The sequence below is a fragment of the Eucyclogobius newberryi genome, unplaced genomic scaffold (assembly GCF_026437365.1).
Source record: "Eucyclogobius newberryi isolate DKJ021-1_F unplaced genomic scaffold, fEucNew1.0.hap1 SCAF_2, whole genome shotgun sequence".
In the NCBI taxonomy this organism is placed as follows: domain Eukaryota; kingdom Metazoa; phylum Chordata; class Actinopteri; order Gobiiformes; family Gobiidae; genus Eucyclogobius; species Eucyclogobius newberryi.
Window position 1 is genome coordinate 23,893,978 of NW_027315834.1, and position 18,733 is coordinate 23,912,710.

The 18,733-nt window shown below is 39.8% G+C and overlaps 1 protein-coding gene and 1 long non-coding RNA gene across 2 annotated transcripts; one reads left to right on the top strand and one right to left on the bottom strand.

Annotated features, from left to right (window-relative positions):
- Positions 1 to 4,558: 4,558 nt before the first annotated feature.
- LOC140367996 (BCL2/adenovirus E1B 19 kDa protein-interacting protein 3) lies at positions 4,559 to 9,219 on the bottom strand. Its single transcript, XM_072454823.1, has 6 exons — positions 9,001 to 9,219; positions 7,395 to 7,545; positions 6,981 to 7,062; positions 6,735 to 6,808; positions 6,314 to 6,460; positions 4,559 to 4,871 (listed from the first exon to the last, which is right to left on the bottom strand). Exons 1-6 carry the CDS (start codon positions 9,029 to 9,031, stop codon positions 4,823 to 4,825), a joined length of 534 nt encoding a protein of 177 aa, XP_072310924.1. The 5' UTR covers positions 9,032 to 9,219; the 3' UTR covers positions 4,559 to 4,822.
- A 2,897-nt stretch (positions 9,220 to 12,116) lies between these two features.
- Positions 12,117 to 18,608, top strand: LOC140367894 (uncharacterized). Its single transcript, XR_011928139.1, has 2 exons — positions 12,117 to 12,665; positions 18,576 to 18,608. It is a non-coding gene; the product is annotated as an uncharacterized lncRNA (long non-coding RNA).
- The last annotated feature ends 125 nt before the right edge of the window (positions 18,609 to 18,733 follow it).

Here is an 18,733-nt window from a genome sequence, read left to right on the forward strand (position 1 = left end):
ACCTGGGAACAAGCCCCTGCACAGGCTCCTAATGCCTATTAATTCACATCAGGTTTTAACTGTTGTAAGCTTGAAAACGGTTAAAGAAAAAATGAGAGGGAAGTTAGACTACTACCGTGCTATGTCAGGAGACTGCTGTGTTCTGGTTTATATAGCAATCTGAAACTTTCTGAAACTCTGTGGAATTTGCTGTAACCAGTGACTTTGCCTGAAAAAAAACAATGAATAAAAAAAACTGTATAAAAATGCATAGTACAGTACAGTATAGTACAGTATAAACATTTTACAAGTTTTACCCTTAGGTAAAACAGAGACATTGAAAGAGTCAGGAAATGAGAGCTGTGGCCCTGTGTTAACAAGGCATGTTAAGCAACCAGCAGAGCTTCAGACTGACTGGCTCACAGGGCCTCTGAGTTGTCAGCGTGTCTGGTTCCTAAATGTTTGGCTGAAGGACAAAGTCTTAATGGTGGTTGCATTTCCCCTTTCCATTTGACGCTTGCATCTTTAGTGTTCTGGGAGTGAATGAACTCTGTGCTAACTGCCAACAGAAAGATTCATTATGGCTATTTCTTTCATTTGTATGTTTATAGTGCTACAGTATAAATGTATGTGTAGAGCTTTTCTGACAACGTCTATTCAACAATTCAACACTACATTTGTCCAGGCTTCGAACTGGCACCAAGTCTATACTGCATTGAGGATAGTCTTTCTTTTGCGATGATGTCTGTTCAAATCTATAATATTTGTCTCCTGAGAGTTGTCTGGTTGATGCAGCTCAGAATTATTAATCTGGAGTCTTGGACCATGTACACCTCCAGATGTTGTGATTGACTGATGTACAAATCTAAATGGACCACGTGAATGTGCAGACAAACTTGAGCTGAATGACATCACAGTGGTTGATGAGGTCAGCGTCTGGCTCAAAGATAAACCAAACCCCAAATGTCTCTGACACCATTTCCAAACTATTTTCAGACTCTGATCTGATTGACATCCCTCACACTCAAACAGTATGTCTTTATCTATTTACTGACTATTCTGTTTCCACAATGAAGCAAAAAGTCTAAATACACTGCAACATATACAGCAGGTCATAAAGCACTCAAACAATTACTCTGTGTCTTGAGTAATGGGTCAAAACTAATACTAGGCCAATATATGTTGGTTATATAGTAGTTATACAGTCAAAACACATTTTGTTGTTGTTGTTATGGGTGGTTTTACCTGCAGTATCATGTAGTAATGAAATGACTGCCAGTCTGCAGGTCAGTGACGTAAATGAAATGTTTCCTATCAAACGTCAGACTCTAACATGGCCAACAAGAACAAACCAAAAACAAACCAAAAGAATTACAGCTTTAAATGGGTCTCCATTTCTAGTATTAGACAGTCTGTAACGGCAACAGGCACTTTATAAATGGACCCACATCCTGCTGCATATTTAAACCACAAGCTCTTCAGCCAGATTGGTCGGTCATGGTGGATAAAACTGTAAGGCAGTTCTTTGAAATCATCTAATGGAGCATATGATATATTGTACATTCAGTATGAGTCAAAATTATTCAGAAAACTTCTGAACTACTAGAAAACCAGGTAGCCAAACAGCCTAGTGCATACCAGAGTTATAACCCAAGAAAAATGCAGGAAGTGGATGAGACTGTGATTTTGTTGGGATCTCTTTACTTCATATCTTTCTGTAAAATCACTCAGAGCTGGCTTGTGGATATTGTAACATGAACTTATGTTATTCTTAGAGAAATAACACATATTTCTTATGTACTATTGGACGTTTCTCAGTAACTTTACTGACCATCAACATTCATATCAAATATTAGTTTCTAAAACAACAGAGTGGTTTGTATGTCCTCACCTGAATTCATGAGTATTTTTAAGGGGATGATGCCCCCAGCCAAGTCACTGCAGACAATACAACAGTGATGACTTTGCCATGTGTAAACTGTGAGTTTACAGACTGATTATCCAGCTGCTTGACCCTCTCTGTCTCACACCAGCTGCGTTCATTCTCACTGGCCTTCACAGCTTCAGAACACACCTCACACTGTGATAAGGTCCTAAATCATTCATAAGATAGTCTTTATTTGTCCCACAATGGGGAAATTCCAAACATCCAGGAACAATGTCTTGAGGCACTCATGCAGATTATGTTTTTGCAGTGGTTCCACTACAAATACAGAGCCAGGCAGGCAGGGATTTTAAACGTTACAAGATATCTCATAATCTATTAAATATTTATGGAAAGGTATAAAAGAGATTTGCAATAACAATATACCTAATTGAAGGCTTAATTTAGGCTTTTTAAGTTGCAGTTGTACATTCTGCCTTTTTAAAAAGAGTTAAAGCTGCTCTTGTCATTAACAAAAGATGTATTGTGCAGGCAAATTATCACAATATTCAAGTTTCATATCAACCTCTAAAAATACATTTCTGTATCATGAATGAAGTACATGGAGTATGATTATCTTTGAAGTTAAACACTCCATTTATCAAATCTCTTGAAAGTTAACAAATGTGTTGCTTTTATACAATATGTTCCAAATCCTAATCTTAATCTTAAAATATTAAGATTAGATATTTTTCAGGTATTCTCATTGCATGGTATTAGGCCTTTTATTTGGGGTGAAATTATAACCTACAATTAATGTCTTCTGTGTGGGCAGAGGCCACATGTGCTAAAGTGCAGATGCTAATCTGGAACACTGACCCGTTTCCATGCAGAGACACGAACGCCATGGCACTTGCATTCATTCTATTGTTACAACCGCATTTCTTTGGAAAATTCTCTATGTCCTGTCTACATTACATACGAAAGACTATAATGCTTATCCCAGAGACAGATGTCCGGTCCAGGAAATTAACACATTTCTTTCACAAAGTCCAGACGCATCATCCTTTGTTTCTCAACATTGGGCGTCGAAAATACACATCTTGGATGAGTGTTCATTCAAAAATTTATGTCTACTAAATGTATGTGAACTGTTTTAACTGGGACATCACTGGGACATTTATCCTATGACTCCACTCCCAGGGTTCACCGGGTCAGAGACGTGTGTGAGAAAATTGTGATTTACAGCAGCACCTGTTGCTGCATGTTTGCCCCGTGAAAAGGGGGGTGAAGAACCAGTCAGGACCTCTACAAACAAAAGACAGGTCATGGCAGAGCCTATCTCTGGAGGAGTCGTATTTCTCTTTATAAATGTTCAAATATCCACTACATAAACAATCCCTATCAATGTGGCAAAGGATGACAGATCTGAGAATACTAATGAATCGGCAGTTGCTATTGGTTACTTGTTACTCATAGCTGACAATAGGAGGGCCCTTGTGTTGACAAATAGTACTTGGTATTACAACACCTTCCTGTGTGTTATTTTTTATACACATGTGCAGAATACATTGTACTGCAATGGGTTAAGCATTTGCTCTCCAACCAGCGAGTGAGTGGTTCTAAAGCCAAACTGTTGTGCTTGTTTACCACTGTCACAGTATGTGTCTGGTTGCAGCAGGAGTTAATCTGGCCTCTTACACCGGTGTAAAACTGCAAAATCACCATGTCATTCGTTTGCTGTTATGACACCAACAGGAACGGAAACAGTCATAAGAAACAAGCTACAATTGTCAGTTTGAACTATGTGGTTATTTGTACTTTGCTTGTAAACAACAGATGCAGTTAAATGTGTGTTAAATGTCTGCATTCTCTCAAGTGTGTACTATCTTTAGATCATGTGTGTCACAGAGTGTGTTACATGTGCGGAAAGAATGGAAACCAGGTGCTGCTGTTGTGTAGAAGGAGGCCCTGCTGCATCATCAGCTCCACAAGGAGCATAACAATCTCAGCAGGACCAGTCATGACAAAGCCTCCAGTAAAGACTGATCAACTCACTAGATTGGTAAGACACAACAAAACAAAAATGACACTAAGTTATCATTACAACATTAGATACAAAGAAAATATTGGCTGATGGACTTTTTGTGTGTGTGTGAAAGCAATAAAAAGTCATTTATAGAGAAACTTGGAGAAAACAAGAAGCAGAAGGAATGAGGCGAGTCATTGTGAACGCTTTACATTATGGGAAATGTCCTGAGCTACCTTTTGTTAACAAAGGCTATTTGGAAGATTTATGACTAGTTGAAAACAGAAATTCAGTTTGATATGAATTTTATTATTCAGTAGAGTAGACAGCATGTTTTTTTTTTACATTTTCTCTTTGAACATGGCAAAACAGTTTAGGAATATTTACAAGAAAAAAAGAAAAAGTAAAGTCACCTTTACCACTGTTATAGTGTAATGTCAAAGCTTTAATTTGATTTATTTGGGGGGAAACATTAATTGGTAAGATTGAATAGATTCCTCCAAGCAGGGAAAAAGTTCAAGCATTTTCACAAAGCATTTTATACAAAGGACAAAGGATAGCATGTTATTTTCTTATTTTCATCAACAATGTTCTGTTTCTTAGTTTTTGTCTCACCAAAGGGATGTTTGTAAGTAAAAGTAAAAGTTCCTATCTCTTGGTCCCCTGAAACCTCTTCCTCTTCCCCCCTTTAATCTAAATGGTAGAGCTCAGTCTTTGGGAGATTAAGAGTGAGACCTAAGAGTGAGTCACAGGTTTGTCTTGCGCTGAACAAGGCGGCGGGAGAGCGACATGTGGAGGATTACATTACAGACAGGTTTGGGCAGACAGGGTCCTACCACTGACCCGTGGCAGACAGAAAGAAAAGGAGGGAAATAAGGAAAGTGTAGAGGATAGGTGCAGTAATGGGCACACCTTTACAATCTCATAGAGGCATAGCCCTGAAGTTCATGTCACAGTGTACTGGGGGCAGAGGAAGCCAACCTCTTTCCAATGTAGATCCTAGAAAAAAAGCAATTATTAGATTATTATATGTTTATCAATGTAAGTCTAAATGACAACAAAGAGATGCTTAGGTAAAGACAGGCTCAGAAATGTGGGTCTACTTTGCTACAGATGGAATATATTGATTCAATATTCTGATTAACTAAGAGCTGAGATCATGCCCTTTTTCCATTAGACCAGGGGTGGGCAATTATTTTCCTCCGAGGGCCATATTCGAATCCAGGCAAAAAAAACCACATGTGGCCTGTGGGCCGGAGTTTGCCCACCCCTGCATTAGACCCTACTTGGCCCTACTTTGTGCCTTCGGCCTCCCTCAGCCCGACTCAAAAGGGGGTCTACTCGCCAGACACAAATAACTTCTACACACAACGATATCATAACCAACATTACAGCTAGTGCCAAAAAGCAGAGCATCAGGGGCAGATTACGGACGCAGAGGAAGGATACAAACACGGGGAACCTCAAAAAGGCTGGATAGCCTAATTACTTTAGAACGCACCTCTTGTGAAGCAATTTAAAGACGCTCGCTATTAATACAGTTTGAAGTGTTCTTTATAGAATAAAAATTTAAGCAAAAATAGATTCTCACATTAGTTTGTTTATAAAACCAGACTGAAGCTGCTGCAGATTATAGCTACAGTAAACTCACATCATGTGGTAGAAAAATATTCAGTTTATCAGGACCTCCTGATAAAGGGTGTTTACAGTTTCACTTGAGACTACTCTTCTTTGTATCCCATCAAAATCCTATAGTATACTGACTTTTGCTCCCTCATCACCGAGTACCCAGAGGAGGGCCCAGGGCTTCTCCCGCTCCATGGCTTCATGGTAGGCAGGGCCTCCTCAGAGTAGGATAAATACCAGTATCTCAGTTCCCAAACTCGATCCGCAGATTGATAATGACTCTTGAGTGAGAGTCGAAATGTTTTGTTTTTCAAAAAACAGTGTCCAGATGATTACACTTGAATCTTTTTCTACAGTGGTACACTCCATTGTTTATTGTCAGCTTTCTGTGCTATAAAAACATTTTATCAGCAATAGTGCACCACATTGATGATTTTTCATAAAACTCCTCTAATCTAATCTACCATAATTATAACATAATCCAAACATAATATTTAGAGTTTTGAAAATTTCAGACTTCCTGTTGTTTTTTTTAAGGATTTTGTGGCCCATAGGCTTTATTTGACAGGGCTGTGCTGGGGATAAGAGTGGGATAGGATGTGTTGAGCAGATTCAAACTCAAAACACTGCTCCACATGGCAGGCATGTGTGCTATCCACTCGACCACGAGCGACACTCTGTTCCACAGGAATAGCATCTCTTCATGACTGCATTACACCATTATCGCTCTGCTTTTGGACAATCAGCTGGAAAAGTAGAGCCGAGCAGTTACTAATGGAAAAGGGGCACACGGCATACGTGTGTGTAACTCTCACCCGACTCCGAGTGTGAGCAGGTGTGACGCCAGAAGAGAGGGAACCAGGACAAGGAGCACGTCGGAGGAAAAGATTCTTCTCTTCATCACCTCACTCTTACGAACACTCAGAGACCTAGGCTGCTTTGGGTGCTGGAAAACAAACTCTCTGCATCGCAGTAGGCAAGAGAGGAAGACAAACATATATAAGATATAATGAGAAGACAAGAGAAAAGAACAAAAATATTACAAATGAACTCATTCTTGCAAAAAAATAGATTTCAAGACTTAGTAAGTTAAAAATGTGAGCACAAGAATCCTGCATGTCTTTAGACTGACCTACAATAAGCTGTAAACAATTTGCTGTCAGCATAAAAGTGATAATCAATCTGTCAAATATTTTTCACATGTTTTTTCTGTTCAAGAAGATACTTAGATCTTACTTTGGTGGCATATTTTCGGGTCTACTGGACCACTCCCACACCCAGTCTGTGTCCCCTCGCCGCTCTGGTTCTTCCTGCAAAGAAAAATAGAACTCTGCTACAATCGACCGCTCAAACAATCACGGTATATACATTGACTTATGAAATGCAGACCTTTGGTGCGATTGCTCATAAAAACAGCAACGCGTCAACTTTTTAAATATTTAATAGTATTTGTCACGACAAGTTGCATTTCTTTGTGTGTACCTGTATCAGGACGCAGTCGCTGTCCTGATCACTGGAGGGTCTGGGTGATGCGCTCAACTGTGGGGTCACAACCTGAGGAGGACTGTGCATAAAAAAGTATCGTGAGCTTTATATTCATGAATAAATGAATGCACATTTTATTAAAAGAATTATTGTGCTTTTCCCCCAAATACTTGTTGAACTATACTGTAACATACAAGCCTGAGGTACAGGATTACTCAAACATGCAGGACTCAATCAAAATACCACTAATGATGAGGAAACTCTGTTATGGCTAAAAGCTCAATAAAGTTGATTTTGCATAATAAGTCTGCTTTAAAACAAAGAAATATGAGGTAAAAATCTATTTCACAGTAGCTGTCGGACTCAAAGCTCCAACCGTCACATAAATCCATATCTTACCCATATCTTTACCTGTCTCTAGTCCTCTCACACTCCAGCTGTGCCTCCAGAAGAACGCGCTCCAGCTCCCCCTGCAGGGCTGAGGAGACATTGTCCTGAGCTCCTGTCAGGCTTTCCCTGCGGCCCTTAGCTGCCGCCAGCTCCTCCAGCTCAACCCACGAGCCTGAGGAGCATAGCCAGAAATAAGCAGCTACTAATGAATCTGCGACAACTTGCAAATAACCATTCTACACTTGTGAGGCAGCACTGCATCCATTATTTCAACATGAATTAGGCATGATTGGGGCAATACAATATAAGATATCATGCTTTCTTTACCCCATCTGATATTTACCTGTTATTGTGGGCTGGAGCAGTTAGTGAAAAAAAGATAAAAAAAAACCTCCAGAGATGACACAGACACCTAATGAAGGCTGTACATCAGACAGATCAATGCCATGTTGCAAAAATGTTATGTAAAACCGTAATAATTTGAGGCCCAGAAGTCTATGAATGAAAGGCCAGGTTCACTGAGTCCATGCACAGCAAAGGATTTACACACACACACACACACACACATCGGACCCACAGCCAAACATTAGGACGTCTAATTTAGGCTGACAGTGCGCTTGCTTATGTAAGACTTTAATTCTGACTTTAGAGATTAACCACTGGCCGCTATTCTTCTGTCATGGTGTGTTTATGATAGTGAGGCACACGCAGTATTTACAGAGTATCAGCCGCCCAGCATGCTTCTCTATCTCCTCTTTGCTTTTGGTTGTGTAATGCAGTGGACATGACATGAGTGAACCTGCTGCTGGAAAGAGGAGTGAGCGCGTGGGGGTGGGGGGTGGGGGGGCGGGGGGGGGCCTAGTTATTTCCCTACAGAGTGGAGTTATGACATAACAACTGGCTTGTTTCTTGCCTGTTGAGTTGGTGCAACATTAAATCAGTGCCTGTGTGACTACACGTTCATTGGGGGCAGAACCAAATTATCTTTATGTAATATGGACATGGGCTGAATGTGAAATAAGTCAAATAATCACACTTCACATTTGTCTGGCTTATAAATGGCTGCTGTCAGGGCCAGTGTCCCTCATGTTTGTCATCTAAATCCTGTGTACCAAACAATGTCTACACATAATAAAGCTGAAAGAGTTGTGAATAAAGGCTTGCTACTTAATTGGCTTACAAAGACAGGTGAGTCCACAACAGGTGAGTCAGAGAATCCTTTTACAACAACTCAAATGAGCTGGCAACAACAGAAACACTCTAAATATATCAGTTCTTCTAGGTTACAACGTTTTGAACTTGAATACATTTAGTTTAAAGTACCATAAGTCATCTCTAAATGGATTATAAGTTATAATAAACATAATAATGGTGTAATATGAGGGTTAGTCATGTTATACATTACTGTGTACAAATACAGCTGGAAAAATACCCTCATAAATTGCAGGTTCCCCGTAACATTTTAAGCAAATACTCTGATTTATAAATACTTAGTACTCATTTTTTTGGACAAAAAAAGTTCAAATAAAATAAATCAATGATAAAAATCAACTCAACTGGGCGTGCAGTTTATTTGAGACGTGTATGGTTATTCCCCCCATATTTCAGAGGCATGAGTCAGTCTTACCGTAGAGGACGTCCTCGGGCGTGTGAGACATGATGAAGTCGGGCCGGAGGAGAGATGTTTCCGACACTGACCGGAGAATGAGCAGGTGCGTGCGGCCTCGTGTCCCGGTGCTTCCTACAGTCTCTCTTTGTGTAGTGTTTGTTTTATCTGTGTAAAGAGGACAGCAGTGGCACAGAAGCGTTAATCTGCCCCTCCTCCGCCATCCCTCCTGCCCTCACCTCATCCTCACCACGTGTCACCGCCACTGCCTCGTAAACAAACACAGATCAGCCGGAACAATGACTACACTAAACCTTGACCACACTAAGAAGGCAATTAATTGCCCACAAAAACACGTATTTAGTCTGTGAGATTGGCCTATACTTTTATCATGCGTCTAGGCCGATACTTTTAAGCTGCATATTAAAAAGGAATACCACAAACAATATAAATGACACGCTATCAAGTTTAAAGGATAAAAAAAATGTAAGTTTGAAGACTTTAAATGGCCCTTTATCTTGGTAGAAGTAATAGAGCCATGTATAAGATCTACATGAAAAGAGCATAGCCCATGTGGCAACACCACCCCCTAGTGGAGGAGAACCAGTAGAACCCTGGGGCACTATTAATTACAACAAAAAGTCACAGGTTTTCCATCTCTGTATAGAAAATCTAAAAACTCATTTATTTCCTAGGAGCTATTATGTAATGCCTTAGACTAATGTTTCATACAGTTGCATTATTAGTAATGCAATCTCTGTTTTGGTGGAGCGGCTCCATTTCACTGCCAATCTCCTTCTCCATTCATTTATGTTCCTTTTGGTTTCTTAACTCTGGACCAGAATGTTATTATTTTGATCTAGAGAAAATGTAGTAATGGCCCTCCATCCATCAAAGCAAAGTAAAACCTTACAAATCCTGCCAATGTCCTTTGCCTGCTCAGATCTGAGAGATGTCACGTGCACTCTGCCACAGTAAATCACTGCTCCGTTCATTCTTCATGCTTTAGAGTGAAAGAGCAAAAGGAAAAGGATTCGGGTAGTGGCCACAGTTAGCTCTTACTATTAGACATGTCCCAATGTACATCCCTGGATTAGCTTTTGATTGATGACACCGAGTCTACAGGATCTGCTTAAAATTCACCTTTTGTAGCTCTACAGATACACAGGTTGTCATCCAAACTAAAAGGCTAGTGTGCCTTTGAGGGCTGTGAAAACAAGCTTCAGCTTATAAATAATAACTACAGCTTCTGATTTCAACTCGACAGTATAAATCATGTAGTAAAAAGAAAGTCTTTCAACTTCTTGCTGTAGTCTGTTTTCAGTAACACTAATTCCTTCCGGGCGCATTGATTGTTTTGGTCAGTCTCAAACAAACATCATTGTTGTTGGCACTCACTCACTGTCATCCCTAAAACCAAGGTCTTTTCAGTGACGCTGCTCCTGGTGTTAAGGGCCCTCTCAGGGTCTGTTCTCTTTGTATTGTTCTCGGCTCCTCCATCTGCTGCTTCTCTGGCAGACTCTGAACAACAGCCAGACACAGGAAATCCTTATGAATCCATTGTTTGTCACCTCTGTTATATGAAGCAGTAATAAACATACAATCAGATCATCAATGGAAAAGGCGAAGCATTAAATTGTGCACATAAAAAGTCAGCTTCACAGTTACAGAAAGAGGTTGCTGCATGATTATTTATGATACTATTATACCATTTTTCAAAAGAATTGCAAATGGAAGAAAACCAAAAAAAATTATCCATCAATCAAACTGTAACTGCTCTAGAAAATCTAAGGTGTTGTCTGATCTTGCCCATAACTGGGTTGAAAGTAGATGATTAACATGATCTGCTAATATATATTGAAGCTTGGACCATACCCTGCGTCAACATTTGTAATAACACAGAGGAGCCACGGTGGGTGCACGGTGGCAAAGGCGGTTAGCGCTTTTGCCTCCCAAGAAGGAGATCATGGGTTTGATTCCCGGACCAGACCAACATCACATGATCTCTCTGGGTGGAGTCTGCATGTTCTCCCCGTGTTACCGTGGGTTCTCTCTGGGTACTTCTTCCCACCGTCCTAACACATGCATGTGTTAGGTAAAATTGGTAACTCTAAGTTGGCCCTAGTGAGAGTGCATGACATGTCTGTTATGTCTCTGTGTTGGCCCTGCGACGAGTTGGCCACTGTCCAGGATGTACCCCACCTAAGGCCCGAAGTCACTGGGATAGGCTCCAGTCACCCGCGACCCCGAAAGGGAACAAGTGGCAGAAAATGGATGGATGGACAGTGTTTGTTTTTGGAGACTAAATAGATCAATGTGAATTAAATGGGCTGTTTTAGGTAAAGCACACTCCATTTCAAGTGTTCCACATTGTACATCATTTTCCTCATTTTCATTTTACTTTTAAGAACTACCAGTACATAAGCTGCAATTTAATGTTTGCCATCCATAATTCATTGGGTCAATAATATATGCACCATCTCTTTGTTTTCAATCAATGCTACTTTAGTCATTGAGTTTAATATTTTAGTATACGTATTTTATTGTAGTCTCAGTATTGTCTGCGAGGATATATGATTACATAAACTAAGGTTTCAAGGGAAGAAACACAAACATTTTATAAAGGGATGTAACTGTACATTTCTCATGGTTCATTGAATTCTGACAGACAGAACAGAGACTGTGTTACGGAGTAGTGCTGATAAAGTGGGATGAGATGTCTCAGCCCTGGGGCCATCTAGGTGTAGATAGTATCTCTCTCTCCAGTACAAAGAGTGTTTGTCTTTTTTCCCATCAGTACCAGACTCTGCAATGAAACTGACTATGTCTTTATCAGTACAGGAATCTGCTGTTTTATATGTATGCAAATGAGTATAATCAGTAACATGTCCGTGTAAAGGAGAGCCTTTGTTCGTCTTTATTATCCTGACAGTCGGCTTGGCCTGCCTCAGTGTATTAGTGCCTTAGATACCTGTCAATTTATTCCATCTTTCTGTTTTTGCCTCCTTGTCTTTTTTCCTCCTTTTTGCCTGGTCCCTTCTGCATTCCTCTCCAGCTGACCTTGGCATCCTTTCAGCTTCTTCCCATCCACCTCACACACTACTATATATATTTTTTAAAGCCTTCCCTCTCTTGTCCCTTGACTCCTCCCCTTAGTTCATTCCCCATTCCCCTATTGCTTCTGCCGCTGCTCTCTGCAGCTGTACATACTCTGCTTTTTAATTAGACTCTCCCTAAACCCCACCTCTCACACTCTCCACCCTCAGCTTGATCCTATTCCTTTATTTCCTTTTTTTAGCCAGCAAAAAAATTACGAGCTCACCAGGGGCTTGCATGGCGACATGGAAACGTCGGAGGAGGTCATGATGGAGAGATGCGAAGAGGATGGGGGATCCAGGCAAAAAGAACAAGGCAGAGAGCATCAGAGAGGATAAGTGGCGTCTTGCTCCCCCTCCTGTCCATTCACTTTCACTTACAGCACCGACGCTCTGACAGCTACGCATATAGGCAGCGCAGCGTAGCACTGAGAGATGGATAAAAAGACTCCCCTTGTGAAGGCATGAATCCACCTCACCAACGGAAGAGGGTGAAATAGCAAAGGACGTGGACATAAAGGGAAAAGACACTGAGGGGGGAAGAGATGGACTATGCAAAGGAAGCGATGTGAAGCGACGCTGAAACGAGAGGTGAGGATAAAAAACACAGAAACTGCAAATGGTTTGAAGAATGGCACGAGGGGACTGGAGGAGTAGCTGGGGGGATGTAGCCCATGTGTTTTTGTGGCGGAAAGAAGAGACAACAGGAAGAGAGATGTGGCGTTTGTGACACAGATGTTTGTCCTGATGGAAGATAGTACAGCAGCAAATAGCCATGAGCTTTCTCTGAGCATCACCATAGCGATAATAGTGCGGTGAAGCCAGTAGAGCTCGAGGCACGTTAAAACGCACTAGTGTTGGTGCGTAGAAAAAGCACAGTGTTGTCTGTTAGATACGTTGTCCTTGCACACATTGATTTGTGTTATGTGTGCATGGTCATACGGTGTGTTTTCCGGAGAATTGTGTTTGTGTGTGTGTTTACCTGCCTCTTTGAAATTGATTTAATGCAGGTGAGGCAAGGATCCTTTCTGCTATAACATGGTAAGTGTAGGGTTGAGCTACGGTTGATGCAGTGTTGATGAGGAGATTCCAGCAGCTACTTTCATATTGTATATTTGTCAGGTGATTGTTGTGGTGCTGGTGAGGGAGTGAGTAAGGGAGGGCGGAGGGCAGAAAGTTTGAGGAGGCAGAGAGTGAGGGAACTCCATTTGTATGGGTCTGCAACAATGTAAAGTCCGAACATTCAGTCACTAAAGCAAATCAAGCTCTATTGGGAATGGCCTTTTAAAAATTAATATGCTTTGAATAACTTATTATTATTCAACCACAGTTTGACTTCCTCATTTACATAGTAGCAATAGAAATGTAACCAAAGGGTGTAATGTAATGTAATTTACTCACATCTCACTATGTTTTAAAGGACATACTTCATATATCTCCTTAGGTAGTCATGATTGGTTTTGTGTTTTTGTGTTTCATGTCTTCAAACAGGCAGCAACAATTAGTATAATAATAATAATAAGGCATCATATTTATAGCGCTTTGTTTGGACACTCAAAAGACACTCATTACATTAGACATTCACACTACACTCAATGGTAGCATAGTACAATTTTACTATTGTTGCCGCAGCTGCCTAGGGGCAGACTGACAGAAGCGAGGCTGCCAATCTGCACCGACTGCCTCCAACCATTCACTCACTTACCAGATTCATACTAGACAGTGTGGGTGAAGTGTCATGCTCAAGGACACAGTTTCCTCTATCCTCTGTATACCTAAAGGTTTTTTTTAAGTTTTTTGATGGGTTTTGCTTTGGCCAGGGACATTGCCCTGTGACAGGCCTGTCTGTACATACACTTTAACTCTTAGGGTTAGGGTTATTCTGATTATGTCATTTTATCTGGACAAATAACTGTTTTCTATTGCACATAGAATTAACATAATGAAAGTGCAATTTTAACACATTGTAGAACTGTTTAACACTGTACAGGTGGGATAATAGATAATAATTTATTATTAGACTTACTTTAATTAGGAAATCAGAGAAGAAGAAGATCCTTTACTTGTTAAACGTCTAATACTGTATTGTGGATATTATTATATTATATTATACACATTATTATGTTATAAACACTGCACTCTTTTAGTTTTGATTATACTTTTGAATTCCTCATGCAAAATGCTGACGTTTTAACTTATTGTTTGGCTCAGCTCAGCTGTTTGCAGATGTAATCTTTTCAAACATACTCTGTGGTTTCCAGAAAAATACAGCTTGCTGTGACATTTGACCGTTATCATCATTATAGGAGAGATGTCGGTGTAATCCCTCATTCGTCCAGGCGTGTTCCATTGTAGAAAAAGCTTCAGTTGTAGTCATCTGGACTCGGTTAGAAAAAATTTGACGTTTCGACGCTCATCCAAGAGTCATTGTCAATAGAGAATTTAGGTCGAGAACTCAGATATTTATACTATTCTGTGGTAAGTCCAGCCCATTGGGCGGAGCCTTCCTGAAGTGGAACGAGTTTGTTGTTTGTTTCAACCGAAACTTAACCTATTGTATCTACCGAGATGCCTGCAGTAGCTCAGTGGTAGAGTGCTCGTCGGCTTCTGATCCAAAGGTCGGCGGTTCGACTCCCCGCTCGGTCAGAGCGGTCAGATCCACTGGCCCGCAGGTTGGCGGTGCGATCGCAGCTGCCTCATGTGAATACTGCCGTTGTGTCCTTGGGCAAGACACTTAACCCAACTCGCCCCCCAGTATCTGGGGTGTGAATGTGTGTGTGAATGGGTGACTGGTTCCTTGATGTAAAGCGCTTTGAGTGCCTTGACAGTAGAAAAGCGCTATATAAATGTGACCATTTATTCAGACCTCTAATGGGCTATTAGTCTCCCCTTTGTCTTTGTGGGACCCTGGGTCACTCACCCTGAGTACCTGATTAGCATCTAAATGTCCTGGTCCTCTACCTCTCCAGGGTTTCAAGATCCCATTGTAGACTACAGGCAGGTTGAATCTTAACCCTCCATTTCTGTTTAAAGAAGGTCTTTCTTTTTTTTTAACAAAAATAGCTTCCTTGACTCCTCTTTCAAACCATCTTTTCTCCCTGCTTAAAACCTTCACCTCACCGTCTTCAAACAAGTGATTAGAGGCTTCAAGATGGAGATGCACGGTGCTCTGAGGTCCTGAACTTGTATTTCTTCTGTGCTGATAGAGTCTCTTGTGCAGAGGCTGTTTAGTCTCACCTATGTAACGTTCTTTACAACTTTCTTCACTGCATTGGATCGAATAAACTACATTGCTCTGTTTTTGAGTCGGCAACTTGTCCTTAGGATGAACCAGTTTTTGTCTTAAAGTGTTTCCTGGTTTAAAATAAACAGGGACTTCATGTTGTCTAAAAATTCTCTGTAGTTTTTCCGACAGTCCAGAGACATAAGGGATAGAAACACCCTTCCTTCTCTGTTCAGTTTCCCTTTTGTCCTGCTTCTTGGTTCTCTTGGTTGTTGAGTAACCCCGCGTGGGCACTCAACAGAGTGAAGAGAACCACAAAGACAAAGGGGAGACTAATAGCCCATTAAAGGTCTGAATAGGCATCTCGGTAGATACAATAGGTTAAGTTTCGGTTGAAACAAACAACAAACTCGTTCCACTTCAGGAAGGCTCCGCCCAATGGGCTGGACTTACCACAGAATAGTACAAATATCGGAGTTCTCGACCTAAATTCCCTATTGACAATGACTCTTGGATGAGAGTCGAAACGTCAATTATTTTCTAACCGAGTCCAGATGACTACAACTGAAGCTTTTTCTACAATTACAGGAGAGGATACAAAACTCACCTCTGTGAATTTTATTCTTAAGTAAAATGGCAATCAGTGGGTGCAAGAAGAGAACAGCACTGCCTTTTGTTTGTATATAAGGCTCTATTTGGCATTTTGACAGATTATTTATCAAGTTTATTGCACATCAGTTCAGCTATTCACCGTTTGAGGTCTCAGGACATTTTTATCTTACAGTCCCATCGGATCGACACAGAGACTTTCAACAGCTTTGCCCCTGTCGGGTCAAGGACGGGTCAAGGACTACCCACAGTGTTTTTTTAAAAAATATTATTTAGTTTTATATTATTTATACCATATTGTATGTATAAATGTGGTTTTATCTAGTGGTTGATCTTATTGAATGTTTTATTTGTGTTTTGTTTGTTAGTTGCCTATTTTGTGTTGTGTTTTAACAGGGTGCCTAGGAAAAAGAAAACTTTTCTCATTGGGTATTCCCTGTATAAATAAATACAATGAATGAATCAGCCAAAATCAAGACACACACACACACACACACACACACACACACACACTTTAAATTTTGTCTGTTTGTTGGCCAACTTCCAACTTGATTTTCCACTTCAGTGAACTCTAACCATGACGTTTCTTGTGCTGGGTGGTTCCCTGAGATCTCCTTTCCCGACTCTAACTTTACCAGCCTCTACTGCAGATAACTCCCTTTCTGCCTAATTTGGAACAGACATATTTAAAAAAAAGTTCAGAAGTCTCTTCTGGTTTCTATAATTATGTAAATATATATTTGTGTTGATCATCTTCGATCAAATGAATTTTAGCATATGAAGGTTTCACACAAGTGTATGGTTATTATGCTGAGGAAATGTGTCCTCCTTCAATGCTGCTGAGGCTGAGGAGCAGTGGGCAGCCGCAGTGCAGCGTCCAGAAATCCAAATCTGAAGCTAGGCTTGGTCAAGACTACCTTATCTAGATGATTTTCTTTTTAGTGGTCGTATATTCTTGGACCGCTTGCTGAATAAGGCAACAGCAAATGAGCTTGTAGTAAATCTTAAATAATACCCACAAAGAGTTATGACCCTTGCTGACATTATGCAGTTGCACACCTTCCTCCTCCCGTTCAGCGATTTATCTCTTGCCTGCCAATAAAGCTGAACATCAAAATGTCCCATGTATGGGAGAGGGTTGTTATCAGCCACACAGATTTATTAAGTCAATGCAGCATTACACAAAAGAAGACACATTTGAAATATAAGTTACATTTTGATTTGACTTGGTAGATGTGAGAGAAGACAGACAGTATACATAAGCCAAATAGTGTTGACAAAGTCATAGAGATCTGCTTTTACACAGTGCCTGAAAACAACCAGCATTAGCATTTACAAAAGTTATTTAACTGGTTAGAAAGTGAGTACTTCAATCAGACACTCTTATTCAAGAATCATTTTGACTAATGTTGAATTGTATAGAAAATATCAGCTATACATGCAAAAGAATATGCAGAAAATAGCCATATACAGTGAGGAAAATAAGTATTTAAACACCCTGCAATTTTGCAAGTTCTCCCACTTAGATTGTATCCAAAAATCACATTGTATGATTTTTAAATGATTTATAATTTATTTATATATTGCAAATAAGTATTCGAAGACTTGCCAATCTCCAAGACCTGTTAGTCTGCCTTTAAAAAGTCCACCTCTGCTGCACTGTGTGCAAACCTAGTCTAACAGGAAACATTTGACCTCTGTAATTGTCAACAAAGGCTTCTATACCAAATATTAACATAGATTTTCTCAGGTGTTCAAATACCTATTTGCAACAACATACAAATAAATTATTACGTTATTATTATAGGATCTTAAAGAGAAACAGCCAGAAATAGATATATCACATGGGTATCGCTGTGATGTGATGGAGTCACCAATTATCCCTCCTACAGAGACCCGAGCCAAACACAATTACAGGCAGTCACACTACACACTGTCAAGGTGATGTGTAATATATTTATATCGCCATATTGCATTTGAGGGTTTGTTTATTGTTACACACAACTCGTTACGCATTAAACTAGGTCTGTGCCATTGATTAATCACAACCATTACACTCCAAGATTACAAAATAGAAAAAAGATTTACAATGAAGATTTTTTTTTTTGTAGAATATGTTCCTAACAGCCTTTTTCATCTTTTTATTCTCTTAATAGTAATCAAACGATGCACCGCCCTCTGTCTGTGCAAATAATAGTTTGAATAATTGTGATCTCAATTATGATTAAAACTATTTAGATATTTATTTTTCATAATTTCATAATCACCCTTACAGCAAATTACACTAAGTAAACAATAGTATTCACCATAATAATAAGACAATAATAATAATAATTATAATAATTGCTGATATTTTGTATCATTGCAGTGTCATGGGCACTGGGGTTTAAAATGTTTGAAAGTAATTTTATTCATGATTTGAATGTTTCTAAATAGAAAACAATAAATTCTGCAATTATTAAGATATATCACACATGTCCTTTTAATAGCCCCTTTCCAATATCCTTTGTATCAGACTTACCCTATAACCATATTGTGTCAGTGTATTTTAGTGCACATTTAGGATGATGGATACTGTTTACAGTAAATACAACAATAGTAACAGTAGAAAAATTCCATTGTATTGTACCTTTTTCCTCTTTGTCATCTTCTTTCTGTTATCTCCACAGAGCAAGGAGCCATGAGAGAAGAGCCATCGAGACGGGCAAAAAGATGTAGTCGATAAAATCTAAAGTGATGGAATTATGATTGACAGAGAAAGACTATTTTGGAACATCATAGATCCTAAAGTGATACAGTTTCTGTTGGATCCAGAGATCGGCAGGAG

Coding starts and splice junctions, on each gene's coding strand:
- LOC140367996 (XM_072454823.1), bottom strand. CDS start 9,031: ATGTCTCACACGCCCGAGGACGTCCTCTACG. Junction 7,063..7,394: donor TGTGAGAGGACTAGAGACAG/GTAAAGATATGG, acceptor TTTTATGCACAG/TCCTCCTCAGGTTGTGACCC. Junction 4,872..6,313: donor CTGCTCACACTCGGAGTCGG/GTGAGAGTTACA, acceptor CTTTTTTTCTAG/GATCTACATTGGAAAGAGGT.